Raw genomic sequence first — 25662 nt, 5'->3', positions numbered from 1 at the left:
GTTACAGAATTTTTTCAGCCAGAAGGAATCTTAGAAATCAGCCTGTCAAACCATCTCATTTTTATAGGTAGGAAAACTGAGGCCCAAGGGAATTACATGATTTATTCCTGGCAGAGCCAAGACTATCTTACAGGTCTTCTAATTCCAAAGCATTTTTCCCTATTATACTGTATTGTCACTCCATATGGTGATATAGTTTATAACAAGGTTTTACTACAGTTATGTCGACAATTATGGAAAATCCAGCGACATTACTTGGAATGAATAGTTATTTCCAGTGCACTATTCACTGTAAATTAGAATTCTACAAGTTTGGTCCTATCAAGAACAGCTCTTTGCTTAGGGGAAAGATAAAAGTTAAGAAAAGTTAGAGAAAAAGAACTTACTAAATTTAAAGTGTCTCTGCACCTCTGAAAATTTAGACTCCAACTCCATTCTCCATAATAATATCATTGAAAAACTACTTTCCCAAGTCTTCACAAAAACCCTATCAGAGAGAGCCATATAATCATTGCATGTGCCACACCTCGTTAAGCCTTCCCTGATCACCTTCCCTCCACCTACAAGCAACTACTTTCTCTCCTGGACTTCACATAGTAGTTGAGTCTTTGCTTCTTCACTGCAATTATAATATAATGTTTATAACAATAACACTAATTGCTAACAATTACAGAACAGCTCTTTAAGGTTTGCAAAGTGTTTTACATTTATTAATTCATTGGATCCTCACAATAACCCTGTGAAGTGCTGCTGCCACCACCACCATCATCATCATCATCCCCATTTTACAGATGAGAAAACTGAGGCTTGAATCAAATGGCTTGTCCAGGACACAGCTAGTAAATATCAGAGACAGGCTTCAGTGTTGCCGACACCAAGTCTGGCATGCTATAATATGATTATCTGTGCTTCTGCCTGATCCCTTACTAGGTTGTAAGCCCTAGGGGGGCAAGGACTGTTCTGTGTTCTGTTGAAACTTTGCTTCTTACCTCACACCTGGTCTAAATATTCTGCACATATTTAATGTTTGTTGAATAGATGAATGTTCATTGAATTATTATTTATATTTTAGATAAAAGTAACTTTGACAAGTTTTTTTAAAAGCCACTCATCTACTCCTCGAATAAGCTTCTCATATACCAGGTTGATAGACTTTATCTACCCCACACTTTGGAGGGGGGAAAGGAACAAAAACTGATCCATACTATATGCTCCAGGTGATCATAATGCAAATAGAAAAGAGGTTGATAGAGTGCTTTTTTTTAAAGCAAAATTGCCTGAGAAAAACGAGAGCTTTCTCACTGATAAAAAAAAAAAACAAATAATTCAGATTTAGTCTGGGATAATAAATTTGCTAACTTGAATAAATGGAAATATACAAGCACACACATAGGGGATAATATATATGTTATCCCCTGGGTGTTTGGCATAGATTAACACATGGTGGGTATAGGCAAAGCTGCAAGGAAGGTCAATGGAGAGGAAATGCACAAAGTAGCTGATGAGATCACCAAATAACAGAGAAGAATGGGTCTAGGAAATCAATTTTCCCTGAGTAGCAATTACATCCTGACTCCTCAGTTCTTATCATCCTTCACTTCTCCTCTGCCTTGGAAAATGTCAGTCAATCTCCATTCCTTAGCACCCTCTCTGTCCTTGAATTACGTACCATTATTTTCTCACAATTCTCTACCTCCATCTTTCAAAGGTACCTCTTCACCAGCTCTCCTGTTACCTGTTATTATTACCTCAAAATCTGGCTTAGAGTGCCCTATTCCTCTCCTTCTGACCCATTCTTTCCTCATTTTTAACTTACATTCCTATGGTTCTAGCACTCCTCTACCCTTCAACAAATAATATATGCCCATCAATGGAGTTCCACACTTCTCTTTGTCTTAGTTGGCATACTTCTAAAGAAAAAGACAACAACCTCTCAAGATGAACTGGGCAAAAATTAATTTCCTTTGTCCTTTTATTGGATTCTGTCACTGAGAATTAAATGGAGCTTTCCAGAAGAATTTTAAAAGCCAAACAATACTGAAAGTAGTCAGTTTTTTTTATTTGATGTGTTTATGGTAAGTCCAAATAGCTTAACCAGAGTCATTCTGGAAGAAAGCATGTAAGGACAAAGAGGACAACAAGCAGGGGCAATCAGGGCAGCATTCGTTGCCTCACACAGGGCATCAACCGACTCCTGTAAAACTAAAGCAAAGCACCCACCACCAAGCCAGGCCAGTACTTGATACCTCCAAAATAGAACCAAAGGGCAGTAAAGGGCCAGAGCCAAGGGCTTTTGCCAGAGAATCTCAGCCATGGTGGCCTTCAGAGAAGACAAGAGTCCACAGAGGTCTGTGAGAGGTTGCTCCCCAAATTTGGTACATTATTCCACTTTACCCAGCTCTTACCAGTTCTATGGGTGGAAGTCAGAACTCCATACATGCAAGCAATTCAAGTCAACCCAAATATGAACAAGACCAAGGTTGTTTTTTTTTTAATGGCAGGGTGGAGAGGAGAGGGAGGTCTAGCTCAGGTGAATTTAATTGATTTCCTACTTCTGCTATCACAGGCCAGGAGTTACCATTTAGCAAGACTGAGTGGGAGGTAGAAGTTTCTAGCCCTACAGGATTCAGAAAAGGTGAGGGGCTCCAGGCAGGAAAAAGGGTCATAAGGGAGCCTGTCACCAAAAAAGATTACCCCCCCAAAGTAATTTGTTTTTTCTCATCTACAATTCCCTTTACATATAGGATTGAAACACAGCAAGAAATCTGACTGTTTCTCCTTTCTGCTCAAAGGAATAAGGCATCAAAGTTTTCAATGAGAGAGCAATAAAATGAAGGATTTGTTCTCAGCAGAGCATAGTGTCAGCTGTGAGAGATATAAAGGAGCATAACACATGATATCTGCCTTCAAAAAAGAAAAGAAAAGAAAAAATGAGCTTTCGTTTTATTCTAAATGTAGAGACAACTTGGTGTAGTAGATAAAGATTTAGCCTTCAAATAAAGAAGACAGATAAAATTTCAACTTCTAACACATTCTCCTGGACAGGTCTCTTAAACCTCCCACAGTCTTAGAAAAATATATTAATACTATAAGTTGCAGAAGAGATGCTGGGGATGAAGGGGGAGGTGATGAGGTACTGGGAGCTAACTATACTGGTGAGATAATAGGTCTACCAAAAAAAAGAAAAAAATTTCTACAAATAAAAAAAACTCAAATCAAATCTTTTTTTTTTACTTTAAAAAAAAAGTCAATGTATACCTTGACTTCCTTTTTGAATCCCCTGTGCTTAGCACAGCTCTAGGCACATAGCAAGCACTTAATAGATACTCTCTCCCTTCTTTCCTTTCTTTCATCTTTCTTTCTTCCTTTCTCACCAAGTACCAACAAGTAACAACTGAACAAGAGGCAGCATAGTATGATGTGTTAGATTTGGAGACAGGCAGGTCTTCAAATTAGAAAACCAGTTCAAATCTCCCCTCTGCTGCTTACTAGCTGTGTGAACCCCAGACAAATCATTTAACCTCTCAAGGCCTCCAGAATCTAAGACATAACTAATAATTCCTAATAGACAGACTATTATCTGCAATCTGTACTGGAATGTTCCCCATACTAGTGAAACCACAGATTCTTGAGTAAGCCCCAATAATATACTTAAGGATCTGTGATTTCATCAGTTGGAGTAATCCTTAGTTCAGATAGTAAACTCCCCCACAGCTTATTAGATGGTCCTTGGAAGTTGTTGTGACTAAAGAAAATTTTTCACCTTGTGGCCAGTTTTCTAGGAATGAGCCTCTTCAAACTCAGCTGGATCCTTGGAAGGTGCCCAGACAATCTACCTCTGATCCTGGAATCCAAACCTTTCTAACTTGGTAAGACTTGCCAGAGCTTATATCCCAGTGGTACAGCTTGTGAGAACCCAGGGTTACCTCAGACACACCTTATTGGGAGACCAACAACATTTGTTCATAAAAACAAAGTTTTCTAAATACATTCCATTGGTTTGCAGCATATAATACAAAGGGGTGACTAGTTTCTGGATTTCCTCTTCTGCTCTTGCAGAAGCATTTGCACAAATCAGAATGGAATCTCGGGGAGGTAGAGCAGGGAGTCTTGGGCTCAGTAAGAGGGAAATTCAAACATGGTCTCAGATACTTACTAGCTGTATGACCCTGGGCAAGTCACTTGACCTTTCCTGCCTTCGGTTTCTCACATGTAAAATAAGAGTAATAATAGAACCTACTTCCCAAAGTTGTTGTGAAGCTCAAATGAGACAATTTCTGTAACGTGATTAGTACATTACTGCCATAGCACATGACTTCCCACCTTTTCTCCACCCCTACTTTCAACTCCCTTTCATGCACTGTTTTCCACCACAAGAACATAAGCTCTTTGAGAAGAAGTATTGTCATTCTGTGATTTCTATTTGGAACTGATTGTGAGACATGGGAGACGCTGGCACAGTACTGGCCAGCATGGCATGCCCATATCAAAGAAGGAGCCATGCTCTATGAGCAAAGCAGAACTTCAGTAGCTCAAAGGAAATGTAAGATGAACAAATCTAGAGACAAATCCACTCCATATGTTCACATGAACTATTTATGCCTGACCTGTGGTAAAGCCTTGTGAGTTTGTATGGGTCTGATCAACAAAAACAAACACGCTGTAATTTGATCCCAACATAGTGATGTCATTTTGGTCCTCTTGAGAATGAAGGACAACAACATTTGTATTTCCAGCACATAGCAAAGTACCTGACACATAGTGAGCACTTAGTAGATGCTCTGTCTAGCTAGCTAGCTATTTCTGTATCTTTTTATTCTTCCATATGTACATATATGTATGTATATAATTATATACATATTTGTAAGTAGTCATATAGATATATATATGACCATATAGCTACATTTGCTATAAACATAATGTATAGTCTTAGAAAAATTCCTAGAGCAATGAGTGGTTATGTGACTCAGCCAAGGTCACAGTCAATATAAATCATAAGTGGTCCTCAAATCCAGGTCTTTCTGGCTCCAAGACCAACTCTCCATCTGTGCCATGCTGCTTTACATATAGGGAGAAGGGAAAAGGGGTAGAGGAGAAAGGGAGGGAGAGGCAAGCATGACATCATGGATTGAGAGTTGATTGTGGAGTCAGGAAAATCTCAGTTCAAATGCTATGATACACACTGGCTACAGGAACCTGGGCAAGTCATATAACCACTCAGTGCCGTAGAAAACTGTCTAAAACTTTAAGTCTCAGAAAAGATCCCAAGTTGGATTGTTAAAGGAACTTCCTCATCAGGAATTATCTATACAAATGAAATCACAGGCCCAATCTCTATTCCCTAGCTCTATAAATAAATGTAATGTTTAGATAGATAGATAGATATAAATATATATCTATATACATTTATTTATATAAATATATATTTATATATACATATATAACTACAAATGGACTTAATATAGTTCAGTATCTCTAAGAGATTCCATGCCAGATTAACAGGTTAACAGAAATACAAAGAGAGAAATAAAAGTAAAAACTCTATGTCTATTGGCTAGCTCAAAAGTTATGAAAGTGGCCTTGATTTTCTATCTAGAAAATAAATGAATGCATATTCACAACATGTAATCCTAATAAAGACTGGGAAAGCAATACTTACAGTTCCCCTACCTACATATTACATATGAAATTACCTTCCAGATGCATGGGTTGCTGAATAAGGAATTCAAATACAAGTAGTAACAATATTATAAATCAAAATGACATAAACCAAAATCTGAACAAACCTCACAATTTTACAGGACTACATATTTTAAAATGAGATGAGCCAAAATGGAGTTGGAATTTGGATCTAGGACATTTTTATTCATTGGATACTAAAGTATAGTGTAGAATTACAGTCATTCCTCTTTAATGAGAATATGTGGAAGGGAATGTATACAGGCTAAATTCTGTATATCTAGAGTTCAAAGAAAGTAGCAAAAGAAACTTGAAGGGTGGTATTAAGGAATTATAGTGAAAAAGACAAAAGTCATCAATAAAATTTACAAGTAATAGCAATATGCAATTTCATATTTTAAAGAAATATCAACATTTTTAATCCAAACAGCCTACAGCAATATATGTCATTTTAGTTTTCAGATAAACTATCAAAGCAGAAGTTATTCAAATAATCAAATTGAGTGGAAATAATAATAATAAATCACATTATGTACTGACTAGCTCTAAGTCTTGTGATTCTAATCTAAAAACATGGAATTATTACAGGGTTGAAAATTTTAGAAGATGATTTAAGTTGAATCAAAGTAAATGACAAATGACTAAAAATGACAACACATTTTTTTTCTAGAATGCCTAAGCCAATGACTTCTGAACACCACCACCCCAAATCAAGTAAAACAAGGGAGCTCTGACATACCTGAGGGTGAATACCTCAAATAAGCCTTATCTCTATGACCAACCTGAGCCCAGGATTCCTCAGACTCCTGCCTTGATCTTCAGGCAGGAACAGTGAGTGGTTAGACATCTGCCTTGCTACTATGAGTCCTATGTACACATACATACACACACACACATATGCACGCATGCACGCACACACTATCCTACCTCTTTCTCAGAGATTAATAATCAAATCCACCTTTTTTGTTACTGAGAAGGAAGGCATCACTCAGAATCCATAGGATTCTGTCACATGTTGCTTGGCAAGAGGTTCCCTCCCTGACTCCTGCTCTCTGCCCCTTCTGCTCATTTATGTCAGCCCCATCCCTTTGGTGCCCCAATCCCACTCTCCCTTTTGATTCTATTATTAACAAACTGTCCTGCATATTAGACCTGAATTCTTCTCTGGAAATTGCCTTTATATATCTTGTATTTATTTATATGTGTCCACATTATTTCCTACCAATAGAACATAAACCCCTTGAAAGCAAGAACAGTTTCACTTTTGTCTTTGTACACATGGCATCTAGTACAGAACCTGGGGCAGAATGGGCACCTAACCAATGCTTGTAGGTTAATAAAGTCTGTTCTACAGTGGAAGGGAAAACAGGATTCAGCAACAGAGATTTAAATGAGAAAAAAAATTCATCTTGAGCAGGAGCTCAAATTATTCACAAAAAGGTAGTTTACAAAAGAAAAATATGTAAATGGTTCATTTCCATTTTAATTAGAGATGCCTCTGCTTTCAAACCAATTCATTTATTGCCATAAGACAAGGTGTTTAAAATGTGCCAAGTAACCAGATTAATAACGGGATATTAAGCAGCTTCCAAAAAACCTCAGTAGTATAAATGCTGAGGTGAAATACAGTATACTCCCAAAGCTTTCAGCAGCTTAAAAAAATTCAATAAAATAAAAAAAACTACTCCACCCTCCAGTTTGCAACAATGAGAGTTAATCAAATGAAAAATAACATTATTTCCCATTGGGTTTAAATCACTGCTGGCCTCAGGCACAGAGTCACCTGGCTCTATTTGTCTTTCCAAGTATAAATGCAGAGGGTTTCCTTTTGAAAAGGTCTCTGTTTATTATAGTTTACTATTTGAGCTAATGTGAAGCATTTATGTTTTAATCAGAAAACAGAAGGTGGAAAAAGGTCCAAACATACTGCATTCTTTCCCTTTCACAGGGTCAGGCAGTCCAGAACAGTCCACTGCGGAATTGGGAACGGCAACTCTCCACCTGGAGCCACTGCTATCACATTCCGTATATTCAAAGTGGTAATCTTTCTGCAAACAATTACAAAAATATGTTATTCATTTCAGCAGGCATGCACAAGAGTCCATGTCATCATAGATCCATTGGGAATTTGGCCAACTACAGTCTCTCAATTTGGGCACATTGGGACCCTCCTACTCCTGCCTCCATGCCCTTTCCCAATAGAATGTAAGCTCCTTGGGCTCATGTTGTATCCCCAGCATTTAGCACAACACCTGGCATATAGTCAAGGCTTAATAAATGCTTATGGCTTCACTGATTCTTCCATGGTGTACTTTCACCCTAGCTACTCTTCCCCACAAGTCACCAGGCCCCCACATTTCCTTTTTCCCCACTTTCTTCTACAATTCTGTCTTCTCAATGAGGGGAAGGTAGAACTAGATAATTCTACTTCAATCAGATAGAAGAGATGTCACAATCTCTCCTTGGTCCAGACTAGTCAAGGATGAAAATATCATCCTTGCCCTCCTTCTCAATGTGCTCCACCACCCTCCACCAATCCTGTGCTTGATCCAGGGAAGAAGAAAAGGAGAACATGCCCTGATCTAATTCTCATTCAGTTTAAAATCTGACAGAGGGTAAAAGAATTAATCATCCAAACACTGAGTAGAAGACTTTCCAAGTTTTTAAGTGGTTCACACAGGCTCAACACACACCCACCCCCAACATGCCATTTTTCAGCATATTTGCAGAACATCAGTTACAAGGTTGAGCCAAAATACTCTTCTCTATTTGACGCTACAAATTCTCACTTTGCTATGCCATAATCAGCAACCACATTACATCTCACTTATGATCAAATATAAGCTGGTATAAAGAATATCAGCTCACCCCTTGCGGGAGGGTGGTAGGCAGGAAAGCCTTAAATCCATCTCAAAACTTTTTTACTACTTCAAATGTATCAAAAAAGAGGATTGCTTTTATCTCTCCATGTCTTTTCTCTAGTCCTCCTTTCCAGAATAGGATGATAATGGTGTTGATCAGAGTTAATGCCAAGAGAAATAATATATGTATTTTGTCAGGGTGATTTTTAAAGGTCCTTCCTTACAGAGGCTGGGGACTGTGTGTGTATGCCACCACCTGTAATGTCAGACTTCTCAAATGGTTTAGTTAGATTTCTTGAACTTTCTTCCTCTTTTTTTATAAAGGGTAGCTTTCTGGGAGCAGGAGGGATATACAAAGAAATTTTAAGTCTGGTGAAAAAAATTAAAAGAAAAAAGGGAAGGAAATAGGCAGTCAAATTCTGACCATCTCCATTCCTTTTTACCCTACTTCAACTGCTGCAAGTAATAAAGATAATAATATCTTCTATTTGTTTAACATTTTGTAATTTATAAAGTACTCATGCATACATTCCTTCATTTAATAGACATAGCTGAGTGGCATAGTAAATAGAGGACTGGATTGGGAGGGAGAAAGACTTGAATTCAAACCTGGTTTGAAACATGTGCCACCTGTGTGACCCTAAGCTAAGTCACTTAACCTCTGTCTGCCTTGTTTTCCTAAACTATAAAATGAGGATAATGAAACACCTACCTTTCATAGTTCTTGTGAGGATCAAATAAAGTAATAATTGTAAAGCACTCAGCACAGTGCCTGGCACATAGTGGATGTCCATTGAGTGTTTCCTTCCTTCCTTTCTCATTAATTCTTGCAACAAACCCACAAGGACAAATATTTATTCATTATAATCCTCACCTAACAGACAAGTATAACTAAGTTTCAGAGATGTTAATTGGCTTATCCAAAACTACATAGCCAAAGGGAAAGAGGACAAACTGAGGTCTTCTGACTCCAGGTCCTGGGATCTTTCCACCATGTTATATTTATACATTATTAGAGGAAACTACAGGAAATAATGGACTACGTAAATAAATTGGCATATGAATTCAAAAGACAAAAATTTCCCAGTGTGGGAACCCCCTCCACCAACAAAGATTGCAATCCATCTATGAATAAGTAAATAATTCCTACTTGCTTGCCTATAGTACATTGGGTTACTTTAAGTTAGTTAAGTTAGGTTTCTTTCGCTAGACCTCAGCACTGAACTTCTGGACAGCTCCGGTGTAGGGAGCTTAGATAATAATAAGGAGAAATGAGAGCCACCATGGGTAGTAATGTAGGAAACCAATCAGGGAAAAATAATAGAATTGTCATGCAACACAGAAGGCACAGTTTAGATAACATAAATTTTCAGTGAACAAAGTTAGAATGCTTGCATGACTTCTTCCAGCAGCAGTCATCAGCATACATGTAGGAATAGAGAAACTGAATGATGAAGTAGTAACCCAGAAATGAAGTTTGGCAAAGAATTAGCAGCAAAAGGACAAAGGACCAAGGAATGAGTGTATAGAACAGTGTGTAGCTGAATTTGGTTACTATAGCATCAAGACTACTAATGAAAAAAAGGAAAAGCCAAAGCAGAGGTGGTGAACTGGAAAAACACAGAAGAATATAGTGACTATAGATCTTGGTGAGAACAAAGCATAAACTTTAAGAGAAGCAATGTGGAAGGGAAGGAGATTGTGATCAGAGAGGGATTTCAAAAGTCCAGATTCATAGAGATTAATAATTTAGGATGATGATAACACCAAAACCCCACCATCATTGAGGGCAAAGTTATAGGTAACTGGAGTACAGAAAGTTGTAAAACTAGCAAGCCAGGGTATTTTAAGATTTATACCTGTGAACATTAAAGACAAGACCCTGGCATTGAGTGGGAGAGGCTGACTATGAGCCAATTACTGAGATCTTAGAGTAAAGAGGAAGAATGACCTGGGAAATAGTAAATGACTACAACAAGGATCTGATAGGGTAATACTGAGGAGAGAATCATCTTTGAAAGAAGAAAAGGGTTCAGAAAAAGAAATGAGAAAAAAAGGAGTGGCCCATTATTTCTCCTCTTAGCCCAGTATGTCAGGATCAGATGATCATAGAATTTCACAACAAGAAAGAATTTTGGAGATCTAATCTTATATTATATTAATATTATATCTCCCTCCCTTATTTTACAGCTAAGGAAACTAAGGTTCAGAGAAGTCAAGTGACTTGACCAAGGTCACAGAGGAAGTTAGTAGCCATCATCCCTCCCTCTCCAGCACTCTTGCCAGTAGACTGCTCTGATCCCATTGGAAGATGATTATGAACTATATCAAGGCATAGAAGAGCAGAGCAGACTAAGTGGAAAACACCTTTCTTCCTCGCTTCAATTTAACCTCACTCTCACCTATACTAAAAATGGGCCTAAACCAGTGACTAAAGCTTACAATCCTATTAGGCAACTGAATACCAAGTTAATTCAATTCCATAAGCACCCATTAGGTGCATGCTATATGCAAGGCACTATCACAGAAAACAGTACGATATAGCTGTCCTCTAAAAACATGGATCTGTGGAGAAAGGAACTTTGATGATGGGATCATGGCTTAGAACTAAAAAGGACCTAAAACAGGCCATGGAATCTACCCTCTTGTTTTACATGTGAGGAAACCAAGGCTCAAAAAGCTTCAACAATGGTCATGCACTAGTGGTGTCTTAGGCAGGTTTTGAACCTGTTTCTGGGCTCAAAGTCCAGTGCATTTTCCTCGTTGAATAGAAAGAAACTACTATTGTATCAAGCTCTTACTTCTATGAGGTGATAAAGACAGTAGAAACAGGCCACAAAAATTCCTGGATGAGAAGACTAACTTTCTTCTCCCTACCCTCCATTGCCTTAACAAACAATACTAAGCCAGAGTAATTATTTCTGGCCTGTATACTCAAGTGCCTTTATTGGAATGCTCTAAGGAGCATTTTCAGGGAAACCTGGTGCTATACTGGTATGGAAAATGACCTATCCAAATTAAGTAATAGATGGTTGAGTTGCTATTCTGCAGATGGGAACTTGAGGTTTTTTTTGTAAAACAGGATCTGTTTAAAAAAATATAAAGTGTGGAGTTTACTCAAGAATTCAGGAATGGCACCACACCCAGAAATAACTGGCCGTGTAACCTTGAGCAAGTTACTTAACCCCGATTGCTTAAAAAAAAAAAAAGAATTCAGGAATGAATGAATGAAAGAAAAGCATTTATTAAGTACTTACTGTGTTCCAGACAAGCCTTCTGTTGTTTATACAGAGGTCTTCTACCATCATCAAAATCATGACACATAAGAAAAAGTGCTGGAATTATAGTAAAAAATTCTGGGTTCAAATTCCAATTCTGCCACTCAATAGTTAAATTCTCTTGAGTACTTTATCTCTTTGGGCCTCAGTTTCCTCCTCTGTAAAATAAAGGAACTGGTCTAGATAACCTCTAAAGTTTCACCTATCCCTAAATCTATGAATCTATGACCCTATGAAAATAAATGAGATTCCTGTGAACACAGTAGAAAACTTTATCAGTTTTACCTGAAATATCCTGAATCCAAAAAAGAGTTCAGACTCCTGGTTCTTGATTCCAAATCAGGTAATTTTTATTCTAATTAGTATCAGGCTCTTAGGAGAGAGGGGGTTATCTTATTTCTTGTGGGTAGAGTATTAGAAGTTCCATTATCCTCTTATTAATACCACCTCCCAAAAAAAAAGAGAAACAGGCATCTAGAAGCAATTTTTTTAGGCATTAGCAAAAGACTACTAAAGTCTAGACGTGTTCATTTCGGTTAAATTTACACAAATGTGTATCATAGTAAGTTCTTGTATGCTTAGTATGAGGCAAAGGCAGAAGTGGGAAGAGTTGTACAAAGGATAAGACATAGTCCCCACCTTCAAAAAGTTTACTATCCTGTGAGGAATGGAACCTAGATATGTGAACCCTTCAAAAATATTTTTTTTAAATCCAATAGATTATTAAGAGCTAAAATGAGCAGGTATTTAGAATTGATACTTGATAGGAGAAATCAGCAGACTGGAGTGGTTTGGGAAAGACTTCATAAGAAAGATGGGTCTTGAACTCAACCCAGAAGAATAACTCAAGTTTAGAGTTAAGCTAACCAGAACTATCAATTCAATTGAATTCAATAAGCATTTATTAAAAGAAACTCCCTCCTTCCTCATCTCTGACTCTTGGCTTCTTCCAAGTCTCATCTAAAGTCCCAGTTTCTTCAAGAACCCTTTCCTAGTCTTCTTTGATCTTAGTGCCTTCCCTCTGAGAGCACTCCCAATTTATCCTGACTATATCTCATTTGTACATTGACTTCTGCATGCTGTCTCTCCCATTAGACTCTGACTTCCTTGAAAGCGGGGACTGGTTTTGTCTTTCTTTGTATCTCTAGCACTTAGCAGAATGACTAACACATAGCAAACACTTAATAAATGTTTATTGATTTGTTAAAACTGTATAAAAGTCATTGTGCTGGGTGGTTGTTATTGTTTGTCCTTGGTTCTCAAAGAGGACCATGACATCAGGGAGGTTATGTTACAACTTGCAAGGGAATTGGATTTAAGAGAGGGAGAGCTGTGCAAAGTCACCTGCCTCACTTTCTCCACCGGAGCCATCTGGGTCCAGTGGCAAGATATAGATCAGGATGACTGGAGATGGCCCCAGATGCAGTGGGAGACCTGGGTACTGAGAATACAAAGATGAAAGAATTCAAATAGAAGCAACAAACATTTATTAAACACTTACCATGGGTAAGACACTGGAAATACAAAGATAGGACACAAACAGTGCTCTCATGGAACTTATAGTCTAATTGAGGAAATAAACTCAAATAAATATATGTCAACCAGGGTGAGAAAGCATTTATGAGTTTCAATCTGCAACACTATAAGGGTTGTATAATCCCTTTACTCAATTATTCAATTTAATTAAACTCAAGTGATTCCCTATTATCTTCAGACTCCTTTTTTAGTCATTTTAAAACTCTTCACAAACTGGAATCTTCCTTCCTTTCCAGTGCTCTTACATATTACTCACCTCTTTGAACTAAGGTCTAGCCATAGTGGCCTACTCACTGCTCCACAACCACATATGCCTTTGCACTTACTCTCCCTCATGCTTGGTACACATTCCCCCCTCACCTTTACCTCTTAGAATCCCCGGTTTCATTCAAGAAAACTCCCAAAACTACCTAGGATTTATTTTGTATATTTTCTGTATATACTTATATATGCATATACTTCTGCCCATTAGAATGTAAGCTTCTTAAGGGCAGAGACCATTTCAGTTCTGTCTCCATGTTGCCAGAAATTCACACAGTGCCTGATGAGCAGTAGGAGCTTAACGAAATGCTTATTGATTGAATATGCACATCACAGAAATCCCAGATTCATCCAAATGTCAAAGTCACGCTGCTTTACATTTGTACATCACTTAGTTTATAAAGGGCTTTAAGGAACATTATCCCATCTGATCCTCACAACAACTACTGAACAAACAGATTCCTGTTCTCTTTACTTTAATGGGCAAACTGCCAGTGCTCACAGCAGCTGTGTGTTCCTCCCTGCCCAGCCTTTCTGATAGATCAAAACAAAATAGAGAGATGCAGCAGGGTACTTCTCAGGGCAACAAAGTTTAATTAAAAGGGGGGAGATGCCGCAAATACTCATAAATGCCACTGTAGGATTAAACAGGAGGAGGAGAAGCAAGGTAAAGATTGCTGAAGAGTCTCTAGTCAAAAAGAAGAAATATCAGTAACATAGCTCAAGGAATCCAGTGGGGAGAAGTAAAAGAATAAATACATTTTCTTCACATAAATGTTCATTCTTCTCTTGTATTTTTTTTAAGTCTGAGAATATGAAATGTAGGTATCCAGAACAATGTAACCTTGTAGCATGATAAGGTTGGAAGCTCTTCAGGCAGGACAACCCCTGACTTTTAAGTGTTCAAAGCCCTGTGAACACTTAACTTGAAAAGAATTGGGTGAGTGAACTGTCTGAGAAAAGTTCTAATTCAGATAAATGAGGGTGGCTCACTTGACTATGTGAAAAGTTTAGAGGAATGTTCATACCTCCTAAATGCATAAACAAGACACACAAATTATGTTAAAGGTTACTTTATCCTACATCATCGAGAATACAAGAACAGAGCATCCTAATGAGATTTTTTTCTTTAAAAAAGAAACCTAATATGCTAAAGTTACCATGGGAACCCACCATTGAGGAAAGATTCACATATAATTTCTGGTTATCATACCTGGTTAATGACGTATACTTCTCATACTCATTTGGCAAAAATGTATTGTTTTTAGGAATTGTTTTTAAAATCATTTTTAATTAAATCACATTCCTTTTGATTTCTTCAGTTACCTTGTTTTGTGGCTTTTTTCCTATTCCAACTTTATGGATTATTAGAAGGAAGGCAAGAACAGTAGTCAGAAGTTTAGAGTTCTGGTTCTATCCTTGGCCAGTGATTACTGTCTCCATCTTGAGAAATTTATCTCACTCCTCTGGGCCTCAGTTTCCTTATCTGCAAGATTAGGGGCTGAACTATATAACACAGCATACCTATCATAGAAGTAATGCAGATTTTAGAGTCACAGGACATGGGTTCAAATCTTGGCTCTATTCCTTATAATATGTGTGACCTTGGGCAAATTACTTCACCTCTCTAGGACCATATAGCTACAACTGGAAAGGAACTCAGAGGCTCTCTAATCTATCTACCTTCATCATCAGATGAAGAAGCAGGGGCCGAAGGGGGTTAAGCAGTCTAAGACTATATAGGGAGTAACAGTTATATTATCAGAAAATGAGAGTGTTTAACTAGAGGACCTCTAAAGGCCTTTCCAGCTTTAAATATGTGATGTCAGGGTCTCTAATGTCTCTTCCAGCTCTAATATTCTCTCATAGCCACATGGTCATTGCTCCAAGAGAAAAGGAAAGCAATTATGTCACTGCACTGTTCAGGGCAAGATTAAGGAAATGATGTTTCAAAACAAGATATCCACATGACCACAGAAGGTACAAGGGACATTGCAATCATTCTCTTTTAAGATACTATTAGCCAGACAGTCTACAAATATATCAGTGTCAAAACCACAATTCATAATTAAACTACACACAAAAGGAATGTGGTACTGGAGAAAAGGCTTGTGAACTTCCTAATTGTTTATGTCTGTTTTAAGCATATGCTGGTGATCCTTCTATTTCCCATCATTAGAGGTGAATAGCATAAATCATGGAAATAAGATGTACAAATAATTTTTTTAAATCCCAATTTTATACATTTGTTTTATTTCAATGCTTCTTAATAATAATAAATATATATAAACTATTATCTTCCCCTTCCTTATTCTCTAGTGGGCATGTTAACAATGAAATGACAGGGAAGATGGAGAAAAAAGAGGGGCATAGAAGGAACCTAGATGGTGGGAAAAATGGATAATCAGACCTTTGAAATCAAGAATTGTTTGAGGGGCAGCTAGGTGGTGCAGTAAATAGAGCACTGACCCTGGAGTCAGGAGGACCCGAGTTCAAATCCAGCCTCAGACACGTAACACTTAGTAGCCATGTGACCTTGGACAAGTCACTTGACCCCAATTGCCCTGCTTTCTCCCTCCAAAAATAAGGAGGAGGAAGAGGAGGAGGAGGAGGAGGAGAAGGAGAAAGAGAAGAATTGTTTGAAAGCAATATTGAACTGTGTTTAAAAAAATTTTCTGTTAAGCAAGATAGTTTAAGGAACTAACTAAAAGCATACAAAATGAGGACCAGAAGCTGCTGCTACTGTTTATCATCTGAATGGCCACAGTGTACAAGCAACATGGATTTACCCTATCTCTGTTAGCATGCATAGGATCATATATGCAAAAAAAATTTTTAATCACACAAATATTCATTCATATAGTGTAAAGGCAATCACAGAGAAGTGCAAATGTTGAAAGAGACAGAGTATGTATATGTATGCGTCTGGATGAATGAAAGAAAAGGTATTTGTCAAGTTCTTACTATATTCAAAATACAGTTATCCCTTCCACATCATAGAGGTTAAGAGCATGGAGCCTGTGCAATCTGGAAAATTCTCATAAAAATTTTTGACCCTTCATGTACGCAAGAGAAGTCTAAATTTTTTCTTTTTTGTATGGGATGTTTACCGTACCTTATTGTAAAATATGGGTTGATATTTATATAATAATATCCACATATTTTATGCACCTCTGAGCTTCTAAATTTTTTCTGTGTCATTTGCTGGCCTTTACATCTTCCACAAACTCCTAAAAGATACCTATTTAGTTTCCTATGCCAACCCACAATAAATTGAAACCACAATGGGAAAGTCATGGTGTGGAAAGGATAACTGTACTCTGCTAAAAGTTGGAGATATAAGCTAGCATTTATATAATACTTGAAGGTTTGCAAGGCACTTTGTAAATATTATCTCATTTTGTCCTCACAACAACCTTGAGAGGTAGGTGCTATTATTATCTCTATTTTACAGATTAAGCACTATCTAAAGCCAGATTTGAACTCAGGTTTTCTGAACTCCAGGTCCAGATCTCTGTTCACCTTTCCATTAAGCTGTTCCTTTTCTCAAGAAACTCACATTCTAATAGGGGGAGACAACAGATAAAGCAAGCATCAGTTCCAGGTCTGTATGCTGTGACCAAAGAACTGTGTGACCCTGTGGAAAGCACAGTAGATTTGTATTCAACGGACATCACTGAATTCTTGCTCAACTACTTACCAATTGTCATGCGTGAACCAGTCACTTAAATCTCTTTAACTTTCAGTTTTTTCATCTGTAAAATGGAGACAGTATTGCCTCTTATACAGTTATGAAGATCAAATGAGATAAACATATAAGGATTGCCAACCTGAAAGCACTAACAAATATATTCCGTATAACCTTGGGCAAGACAAGACTTCTCTGAATCTGTTTCCTCACTTTTCAAATAAAAGGGTTAGATCAAATAATTCCTAAAGTCCTTTCCAGCTCCACTGTCAACATTGTCCAGAATAGTTTGGATAATGTTTAATGTAGAAAAGTCCTAGTAAAAGAGAGACAGTCAGATAGACATCACTCCATTAGCACTTGTCTCTACATTTCACTGATTTCCTAACAGAAACACCAGGACATACATTTGTCTCCCACATGAAATAGTTTCCCAGCTCAGTTGTTTCCTCTTCCTTTGTAAACTTCTACTCAACTCAACAAGCAAACTCACCAATGTAAATGTGAGTTTCACTGTTTTTCTTCATTTAAAAAACTACCTACTTCCTCCAATACATGTAAAAAATTACTCTAAACAAACTTTAGAGCTACAGAACCCACAGTGACAGAGAGAAACAAATCTCCTGCTAAAGGGAGCCCGGCAGGCTGTCAGGAGGAGCCAAAGGCAGTCCCAAATGAGCCTTGGTTTTAGCCCCAGGGTGGCCCCCACAAGCTGGGAGTGGACTTCAGGAGAGTGAATCACCAGCAGCTGTGGCGGTGTCCAGACTTCTCAATCCACAAATGCCAAAGACAAAGTAAAAGGTCAGTGTGAAACTTTGTTCAAACAGGAGGAGTGTGGTTGAGCTACTGTGATAGTAATGGCAATTAAAGATTCCCCTGTATTGGCTTGGTTTTCAAATTGATTGTGTTAAAACCCAGAGCTTGTTAATCCCACCTGTGGGATGGACTTGTTGATGTGAAAAGAAAGTCCTGAACTGGGAGGAGCTGGTGATGTAGATTTGGAGAGACAAGAGAGAGGCAGAAGAACTTTTTGGAAGCAGCACCTCGTGGAGGCAGAGAGATAGACTAAGAGAATTGCTGGGGGCCACCTTGAATCGCCCTGGACTTTTGAGACCTGCCCCTGGAGCTGCCAAGGACTGAGGAGACATGGCTGTTTTGCTGGTACTTTGTCTGTCTGTTTTGATGTTGTTTTGCCAGATTTGTCCACTGGTGAAAGACAGTCCTGTTGAAGAAGTCCTGGAACCTGGCTGTTGGCTAAGAAGCCCTGAGACTGTCCTGCAGACAGAGTGAATACTGTCCACTGGTGAAGGACAGTGCTGTTGTTGCAAGGGTCTGGGAACCTTTCTGTTGGTTCAGAAGCCCTGAAGAAGGATTTTCTTGTTGTATGTTTACAGAAATCCTGGGAGAGGGTTTTGCTAATGTTTTCAGGGGTTCTAGGATTGTCCTACAGACAGAGGATGAATTAATGAAGGGACTGGCAATGTATCTTGTGGCCTTGCTAAGCCTTGTCTCCCCAGGAACTAAGATTGCTGAGAACTTGCCTCTTGTCAAGATGAAGAAAAGACCTCCATTTGGGTATTAAGAGCTGTGCTTAAACTTGATGTAACTCTGGGGTAGATTCAATTGTGATCCAGGGGTGGGGAACTTTTGACCTTTTTGTGTTCTATGGTTGAGCAAATGAATGTACTTTACTTAGGTTGGAAACTAATCTCCATTTGAGAAGAGGGGCTTTGTGGTGGACTAAATGAAGGTACAGCCTAGGGGTGGAGAAGTATTTAGAACAGGGACTTTGTAATTGAATGATTGGAAGGTCCTGGGGTGGGGTAGTACTTGGAGATTATTTAATCACACTTGGTAAATGCTGTATTTTGAATGATGTCATGTTTTGATCTTCTCTGTTCTTGGTTTGTCACTGAATAAAATGGAGAGCACCTATGCTGGTATTCTGAACCTTGGGAAGTTGCCTTTCCTTGACATTACATTACAGCTACTACCCCCTGAGCACAGGAGGCGTGGTGGCTACAGCCACTGCCACATGTCTGCTTCAGAGCTCCTGGTATGCAAATTGTAGGGAACCACGCAACTATTCAGAGCATAATCACTTTTGTTTTGACCTGCTTGGATCCAGATTTCGGTCATGGATGGTGGTCCTAGGGTGTGTGACCAGTGAGCCAGAGCATGCGGGGGCTATAGAGAGGGCACTCATCTAATAGCTCCAATAGCTGCAAAAACCCCAGCAATTAGGGACATAGCTCTCTCTCTCTCCATTCTGGAAGCAGAGTTCTACCATGGCAAAGAGCTCAAAAGTCAAGTAATTGGCTTCCAATATGAGCAAGCAATGGAAGCACAAACAGACGATAGAATCCTTTTTGGGGAACAAAAAAGGATCAAGACATGGAGCAGGATGAAGACAGCAAAGTCAGAACTCCTGCATCAAAAGCCTCCAAGAAAAATATGAATTGGTTACAGGCCGTGGAGGAGCTCAAGAAGGATTTTGAAAATCAAGTAAGAGAAGTGGCGGAAAAATTGAGAAGAGAAATGAGAATGATGCAAGAAAACCATGAAAGCCAGTCAATAGCCTGCTAAAGGAGACCCAAAAAATACTGAAGAAAATAACACCTTAAAAAATAGACTAAATCAAATGGCAAAAGAAGCCCAAAAAGCCAATGAGGAGAAAAATGCTTTAAAAAGCTGAATTTGCCAGATGGAAAAGGAATTTCAAAAACTCACTGAAAAGAATAACTCCTTCAAAATTAGATTGGAGCAGTTGGAAGCTAATGACTTTATGAGAAATCAAGATACTATAAAACAGATCCAAACAAATGAAAAAATAGAAGGCAATGTGAAATATCTCACTGGAAAAAATCACTGACCTGGAAAATAGATCCAGGAGAGATAATTTTAAAATTATTGGTCTTCCTGAAAGCCATGATCAAAAAAAAGAACCTAGAAATCATCCTCCAAGAAATTCTCAAAGAAAACAGCCCTGATGTTTTAGAACCAGAGGGCAAATTAGAGGTTGAAAGAATCCACCAATCACCTCCTGAAAAAGATCCCAAAAAGAAAACTCCTAGGAACATTATAGCCAGGTTCTGAAATTCCTAGATCAAGGAGAGTATATTACAAGCAGCCAGGTAGAAACAATTTGAATATTGTAGAAACACAATCAGGATAACACAGGATCTGGCAGCTTCTACACTGAGGGATCGAAGGGCTTGGAATATGATATTCCAGAGGGCAAAGGAGCTGGAATTAAAACCAAGAACCACCTACCCAGCAAAACTGAGTATCATGTTTCGGAGGGAAATATGGTCATTCAGTGGAATAGAGTACTTTCAAGTATTCTTGATGAAAAAAAATAGAGCTGAATAAAAAATTTGACATTCAGATACAAGAAGCCAGAGAAGCTGGAGAAGGTAAACAGGGAAAAGAAATCATAAGGAACTTATCAAAGTTGAACTATTTACATTCCTACATGGAAAAATGATAATTGCAACTGATGAAACTTTTCTCAGTATGAAAATAGTTGAAGGAGGGTATATGGGCATATGCATACATATGTGAATGTGTGTATATATGTTTACAGGTATACATAGATGGCACAGGAACAATTTAATAAGAAGAGATGATACTTCAAGGTAAAATTGAGAGGTAAGAGAGGAATATAACGAGAGGAGATGGGGAAAGACAGAATGGGGTAAACTATCTCATATAGAAGAGGCAAGGGAAAATGGTTACAATGGAGGGGAAGAACAGGAAGGCAAAAAGGCAAAAACTTATTCTCATTGAATTTGGCTCAGGGAAGGAATGACATATACACTAAATAGAGTATCTCACCCTACAGGAGAGTAGGGGGGAAGGGGATGAGAGAGGCGATGATGGAAGGTAGGGCAGGCTGTGGGGAAGTACTCACTTTTGAAAAGGGACAGGATCAAAGTTGAGAAGAGAACAAGTAGGAGGTGGGATAGGTGTGAGGGAAATATAGTCAGTCTTTTATAATATATCTACTATGGTAATGTTTTACATAGCTACACATGTACAACCTATACTGAACTGCTTATCTTCCCAGTAAGGGGGGGGGGGTGGTGACAAGGGAGGAAGGGAATGAATCTGGAACTCAAAGTTTTAAAATCAAATGTTTAAAAATATATGAATACTATTATTAATACTATTTTACATGTAATTGGGAAATAAGATATACAGGCATTGGGGCATAGAGATCCACTATGCCCTACTGGAAAAGTCGAAGGGGGTATGGGAGAAGATATGGGAGAGGGCAGATTAGAGGAGGGGATATCCTGTGGGACTGCGATTTTGGGGCGGTGGGTAGGGGGAAAATGGGGGGAAAATTGTAACTCAAAATCTGGCAGAAATGAATGATGTAAACCAGAAGTTAATAAATAATAACCCCCACCTTTTTGAGAAGAGGAAACTAAAAAAAAAAGAGCTGAGAGAGGAATTTATTAGGACAATAAGAAAGGGAGCTATAGATTAGGGTAAATTATCTCATATAAAAGAGGCAAGAGAAAATTGTTACTATGGAGGGGAAGAGCAGGAAGGTGAAAGGGAATGGGACAGCCTGATTCTCATTGAATGTGGCCTAAGGAGGGAATAACATACACATTCATTTGGGTATCTTACCCTACAGGAAAATAGGGGGGTAGGGAATAAGAGGGGGAATGATAGAAGGGAGGGCAGATTAGGGGAGAGAGTAGTTAGAAGCAAACATTTTTGAAAAGGGATAAGATCAAAGGAGAAAATAGAATAATTGGGGGTGGGATAGGATGGAGGGAAATATAGTTAGTCTATCACAATATAGCTACTATGGAAATGATTTGGGTAACTACATATGTACAATCTATATTGAATTGCTAATCTTCCCAGTGGGGGTGGGTGAGGAGGGAAGAAGGGGGGAAATCTGGAGCTCAAAGTTTTAAAAACAAGTGTTTAAAAAATTGGGGTTTTTTTACATGCAACTTGGAAATCAGATATACAGGTAGTGGGGTATAGAAACCCATCTTGCCCTACTAGAAAGTTAGGGGAGGTAAAGGGGGAGGATATAAGAACAGATTGGGGCAAGGGGTATTCAGTAGGCTTGCTATTTTGGGGGTGGGGTAGGGAAAAGATGGGGAAGGAAAAATTGTAACCCTAAATCTTGTGGAAAATTAAAAGTAAATAAATTTAAAATAAAAAAAACCTACCCATGATGCCTTACACTTTCCCTCCTTTCATCCAAATAGTGCTGCCTCTAACCCTACCTGGTATTCCCCTTCCCCATTCTTTCCATTTTAGGTGGATTTCTCTTTACTAATCAGGAACTTCCCTTGATCACTAACCCTGAAAGTCATACCTAGATTGTTCCAGTACCTCCAAGCAATTAATTCAACAAAACCAAATATTTACTAAGTGTCTCATATGTGGTAGGCCCTGTGCTAGGCTTCTCTCCCACACTTTATGCATCAGAGACATTTCACTCAACCCACCTTGTAACCGTAGCTTCACCACCTACATGTCTTCCCACCTACTAACAGTTTCTCCAACCTTATTTTATGACTGCCTCTTCCTAAATGGTTTCTGGGACATTTCCCCAAACCCTTTCAGGCCTTACACCTGACTTGCTCTGCAGCAGCTTCCCCTGCAGCTGGTATTAGTAATAATTTGCCATAATTGTATATATAACATGTACAGAGTAACTTACATTTTTAATATGTTTTATACTTTTTCACTTTATATACCCTTTTATGTAGGGTATTTTGCTTGATTTGACAACAATCCAGAGAAGAAAGGGGGCATTATAAATTGTATTACAGATGAGAAACTAAGGTAGAAAGGTTAATTGCCACAAAAACTATGGCAGAGGAAATATTAGAACCCAGATCTCCTGATTCCAAATTCATTGCTCTATGATGTACACCACCCCTTTCCACATCCCAGAATGGTAAATTCTATCTATACCAGTAGGGCCCTAGATTTAGAGGTGGGAGGTCATCTAATCTAACCCCCACCTTTTTGAGAAGCTGAAACTAAAACCTATAGAAGCTCAATTATTTACTCTGGCTTATATAATAGCAGAGCTCACATGCTTTGAACCTAGGTCTTTTCACTTTAAACCCAATGCTCTTTCTACTCCACCAGTATGTATCAGTAAAAGTGGAAAATGTGAGACCTGGAGTCAGGAAGACTTCAGTTCAAATTTGACCTCAAATACTTAATAGCTGTGTGATCTAGGCAAATCACTTGATCTCTTCCTCAGTTACTCATCTGTAAAATGGAGATAATAATCATCAAAAGGTTGTGAAATGAGGATAATAATCATCTAAGGTTTGTTATGAAGATAAAAATAAGATAAAATTTATAAAGCACATTTCCAATCATAAAGCTCTATGTAAGTGCTACTACTGTTAACATTATTGCTATTAATTTGCACTTTTTTCTAAAAAAAAACACAGAGCAACCTGATTCCTGACATATAGCATATAGATTGCTGAGATGTCTCACATAATTTTGGTATCAAGCAACATGACTAAAATTTTTTGATTTAGGGGTTAACTATATATAACCCTTAATATATATAGTTATGTCAGAAGGACATAATTTTACTAGTGATAAATCTGGATCAATGTTACAAAAAGTCATCTTGTCAGAGGATTTACTGAATTTGCTGAATTGATTGTTCTCTTAACTCACTCTCATCCTAACAGCTGAATCACAAGAAAAACATTTCCTTCCTACCTGTCTTATGGCTGGATCTCACAAAGACCTGTCACTCCTAAAGTCTTCTTGCCTGAAGGGAGTATTTCTTATTTTTGAAGGGGCTTGAATTATGATTTCTAGAGAACCCAGCTTAACTTAATTACTTTGTAGCTAAACTAGTTAGGGACCTAGTCTACCTAAAGGGGAACATCAAGTCCTTAAAGACCTTCATGTTAACTGTATTTGCTTATGATAATTAGATTACCTATACATGAAATAAATGCACCCTGGAAGGGAAGGAAAGCATCTAGCAAGATTCAGAGAGACCATAAATCCAAAAGGACAACAAACTCAACTAGCAATCAGGCTAAAAGTGACAAAATACCGTCATTCCCATTTTACCAATTCAGGCAACAATTATAGTCACCTGAACTCTCAATAGGCACTCTAAAGCTAGAATTTGGAAAGTATCAACCTGCACTGGTACAGCAAATTTCTTCCTCAGGAAGTTCTCTGTATCAGTGAAACCATACACATTGTCCCTGTTGCCATCTCTATGTGGCAGATATTCTGTTAGGCAACAGGGCTACAGAGACAAAAATAAAACAATTCTTGCCCCCAAAGACTCTACAATCTATTGTGGGGGAAGGGAAATGGGGAAGTAGAATACATGTACACAGACAAGTAAATGCAAAGCAATTTCAGGAAGGAGGTAATACTAATAAGTAGGGGGACCAAGAAAGTCTTCACAGAGGTTAGAGCTACCACTAACCCTTGAAGAAAGCTAGGGATACTTAAGGGCAGAGGTAAGGAAGCAGCCCAAGCAAAAAGCTATAGCAATGAGGGACAGCATTTTGAGTCTGGGGTGGGGAAGGAAAAAAAACAGAGAATAGGGAATAATGCAGATGAAAGGTCTAGGAAAACTGGACAGGATTTTTTTTAGCCTGGTTTGAAGTTGGTATTCAACAGGACAAGGAAGGAAAGAAAGAAAGGAGGGAAGGAGGGAGGGAGGGAGGGAGGGAGGGAGGAAGGAAGGAAGGAAGGAAGGAAGGAAGGAAGGAAGGGGAGAGGAAAAGCTCTGGGCACCTAATATAAGTAAAGAAAAAAGGTACCAAAATGAAAATAGAAGGTCACTGAAAATAAATCTTATATTTTTCCCTTTTTTGCTCAGAGTAAGCTTTGCTGCTATGTACCTGATTTTATGTCTGGCTAAATGACTGGAAGAATGGAATCTGGTACAAAAGACTGTGAAATACAATTTAAATGCAAAATACAAATAGCTAACCCATGGCAATGTTTCCACTGGGAATAGAGCTTGACTTACAAATGATGACTAGAGAAACAGCATAAGATAATAAGTGACTCCAAGAAAATCTAACACAAAGCATCAAAAGTTATTCTAAATATTTACAGGTTTATTGTTTAAGTCTTGAATTTAAGGACTCAGTTAACTCCAGAGTACCTTCTGGGAAAGAGTCAAGTACCAGAGTTCCAGCTACATTGTCATAACAATGATCCTCAACAGCAAGAATTTTTTAAAAAGATTTAGCTGTTCAGCCTATTAAAAATAATCTCATACATTTAATACTGGTTATCTGAGGAAACTGATTCTCATGATACCTCCACAACAGATCTCCCCAACTGGTTTATTTGGGAACTTCCCAGT

General features: G+C 38.2%; 1 protein-coding gene across 1 annotated transcript in view; it reads right to left on the bottom strand.

The window, feature by feature from the left end:
* LOC138175863 (endosome/lysosome-associated apoptosis and autophagy regulator family member 2) overlaps positions 1-25662 on the bottom strand; it is a 212235-nt gene that overhangs the window by 104755 nt on the left and 81818 nt on the right. Inside the window, exon 2 of the mRNA XM_069106469.1 lies at positions 7607-7727. Within this exon, the coding sequence (XP_068962570.1) occupies positions 7607-7727 (121 nt within the window). The remainder of the gene's footprint in view (positions 1-7606; positions 7728-25662) is intronic.

The sequence above is a fragment of the Petaurus breviceps genome, unplaced genomic scaffold (assembly GCF_028583685.1).
Source record: "Petaurus breviceps papuanus isolate PSGF00001 unplaced genomic scaffold, PetGlider_PUasm1.0 79, whole genome shotgun sequence".
Lineage (NCBI taxonomy): Eukaryota > Metazoa > Chordata > Mammalia > Diprotodontia > Petauridae > Petaurus > Petaurus breviceps.
Note: the sequence above shows the minus strand (reverse complement) of the source record. Positions and strands in the feature narration are given on the sequence as shown.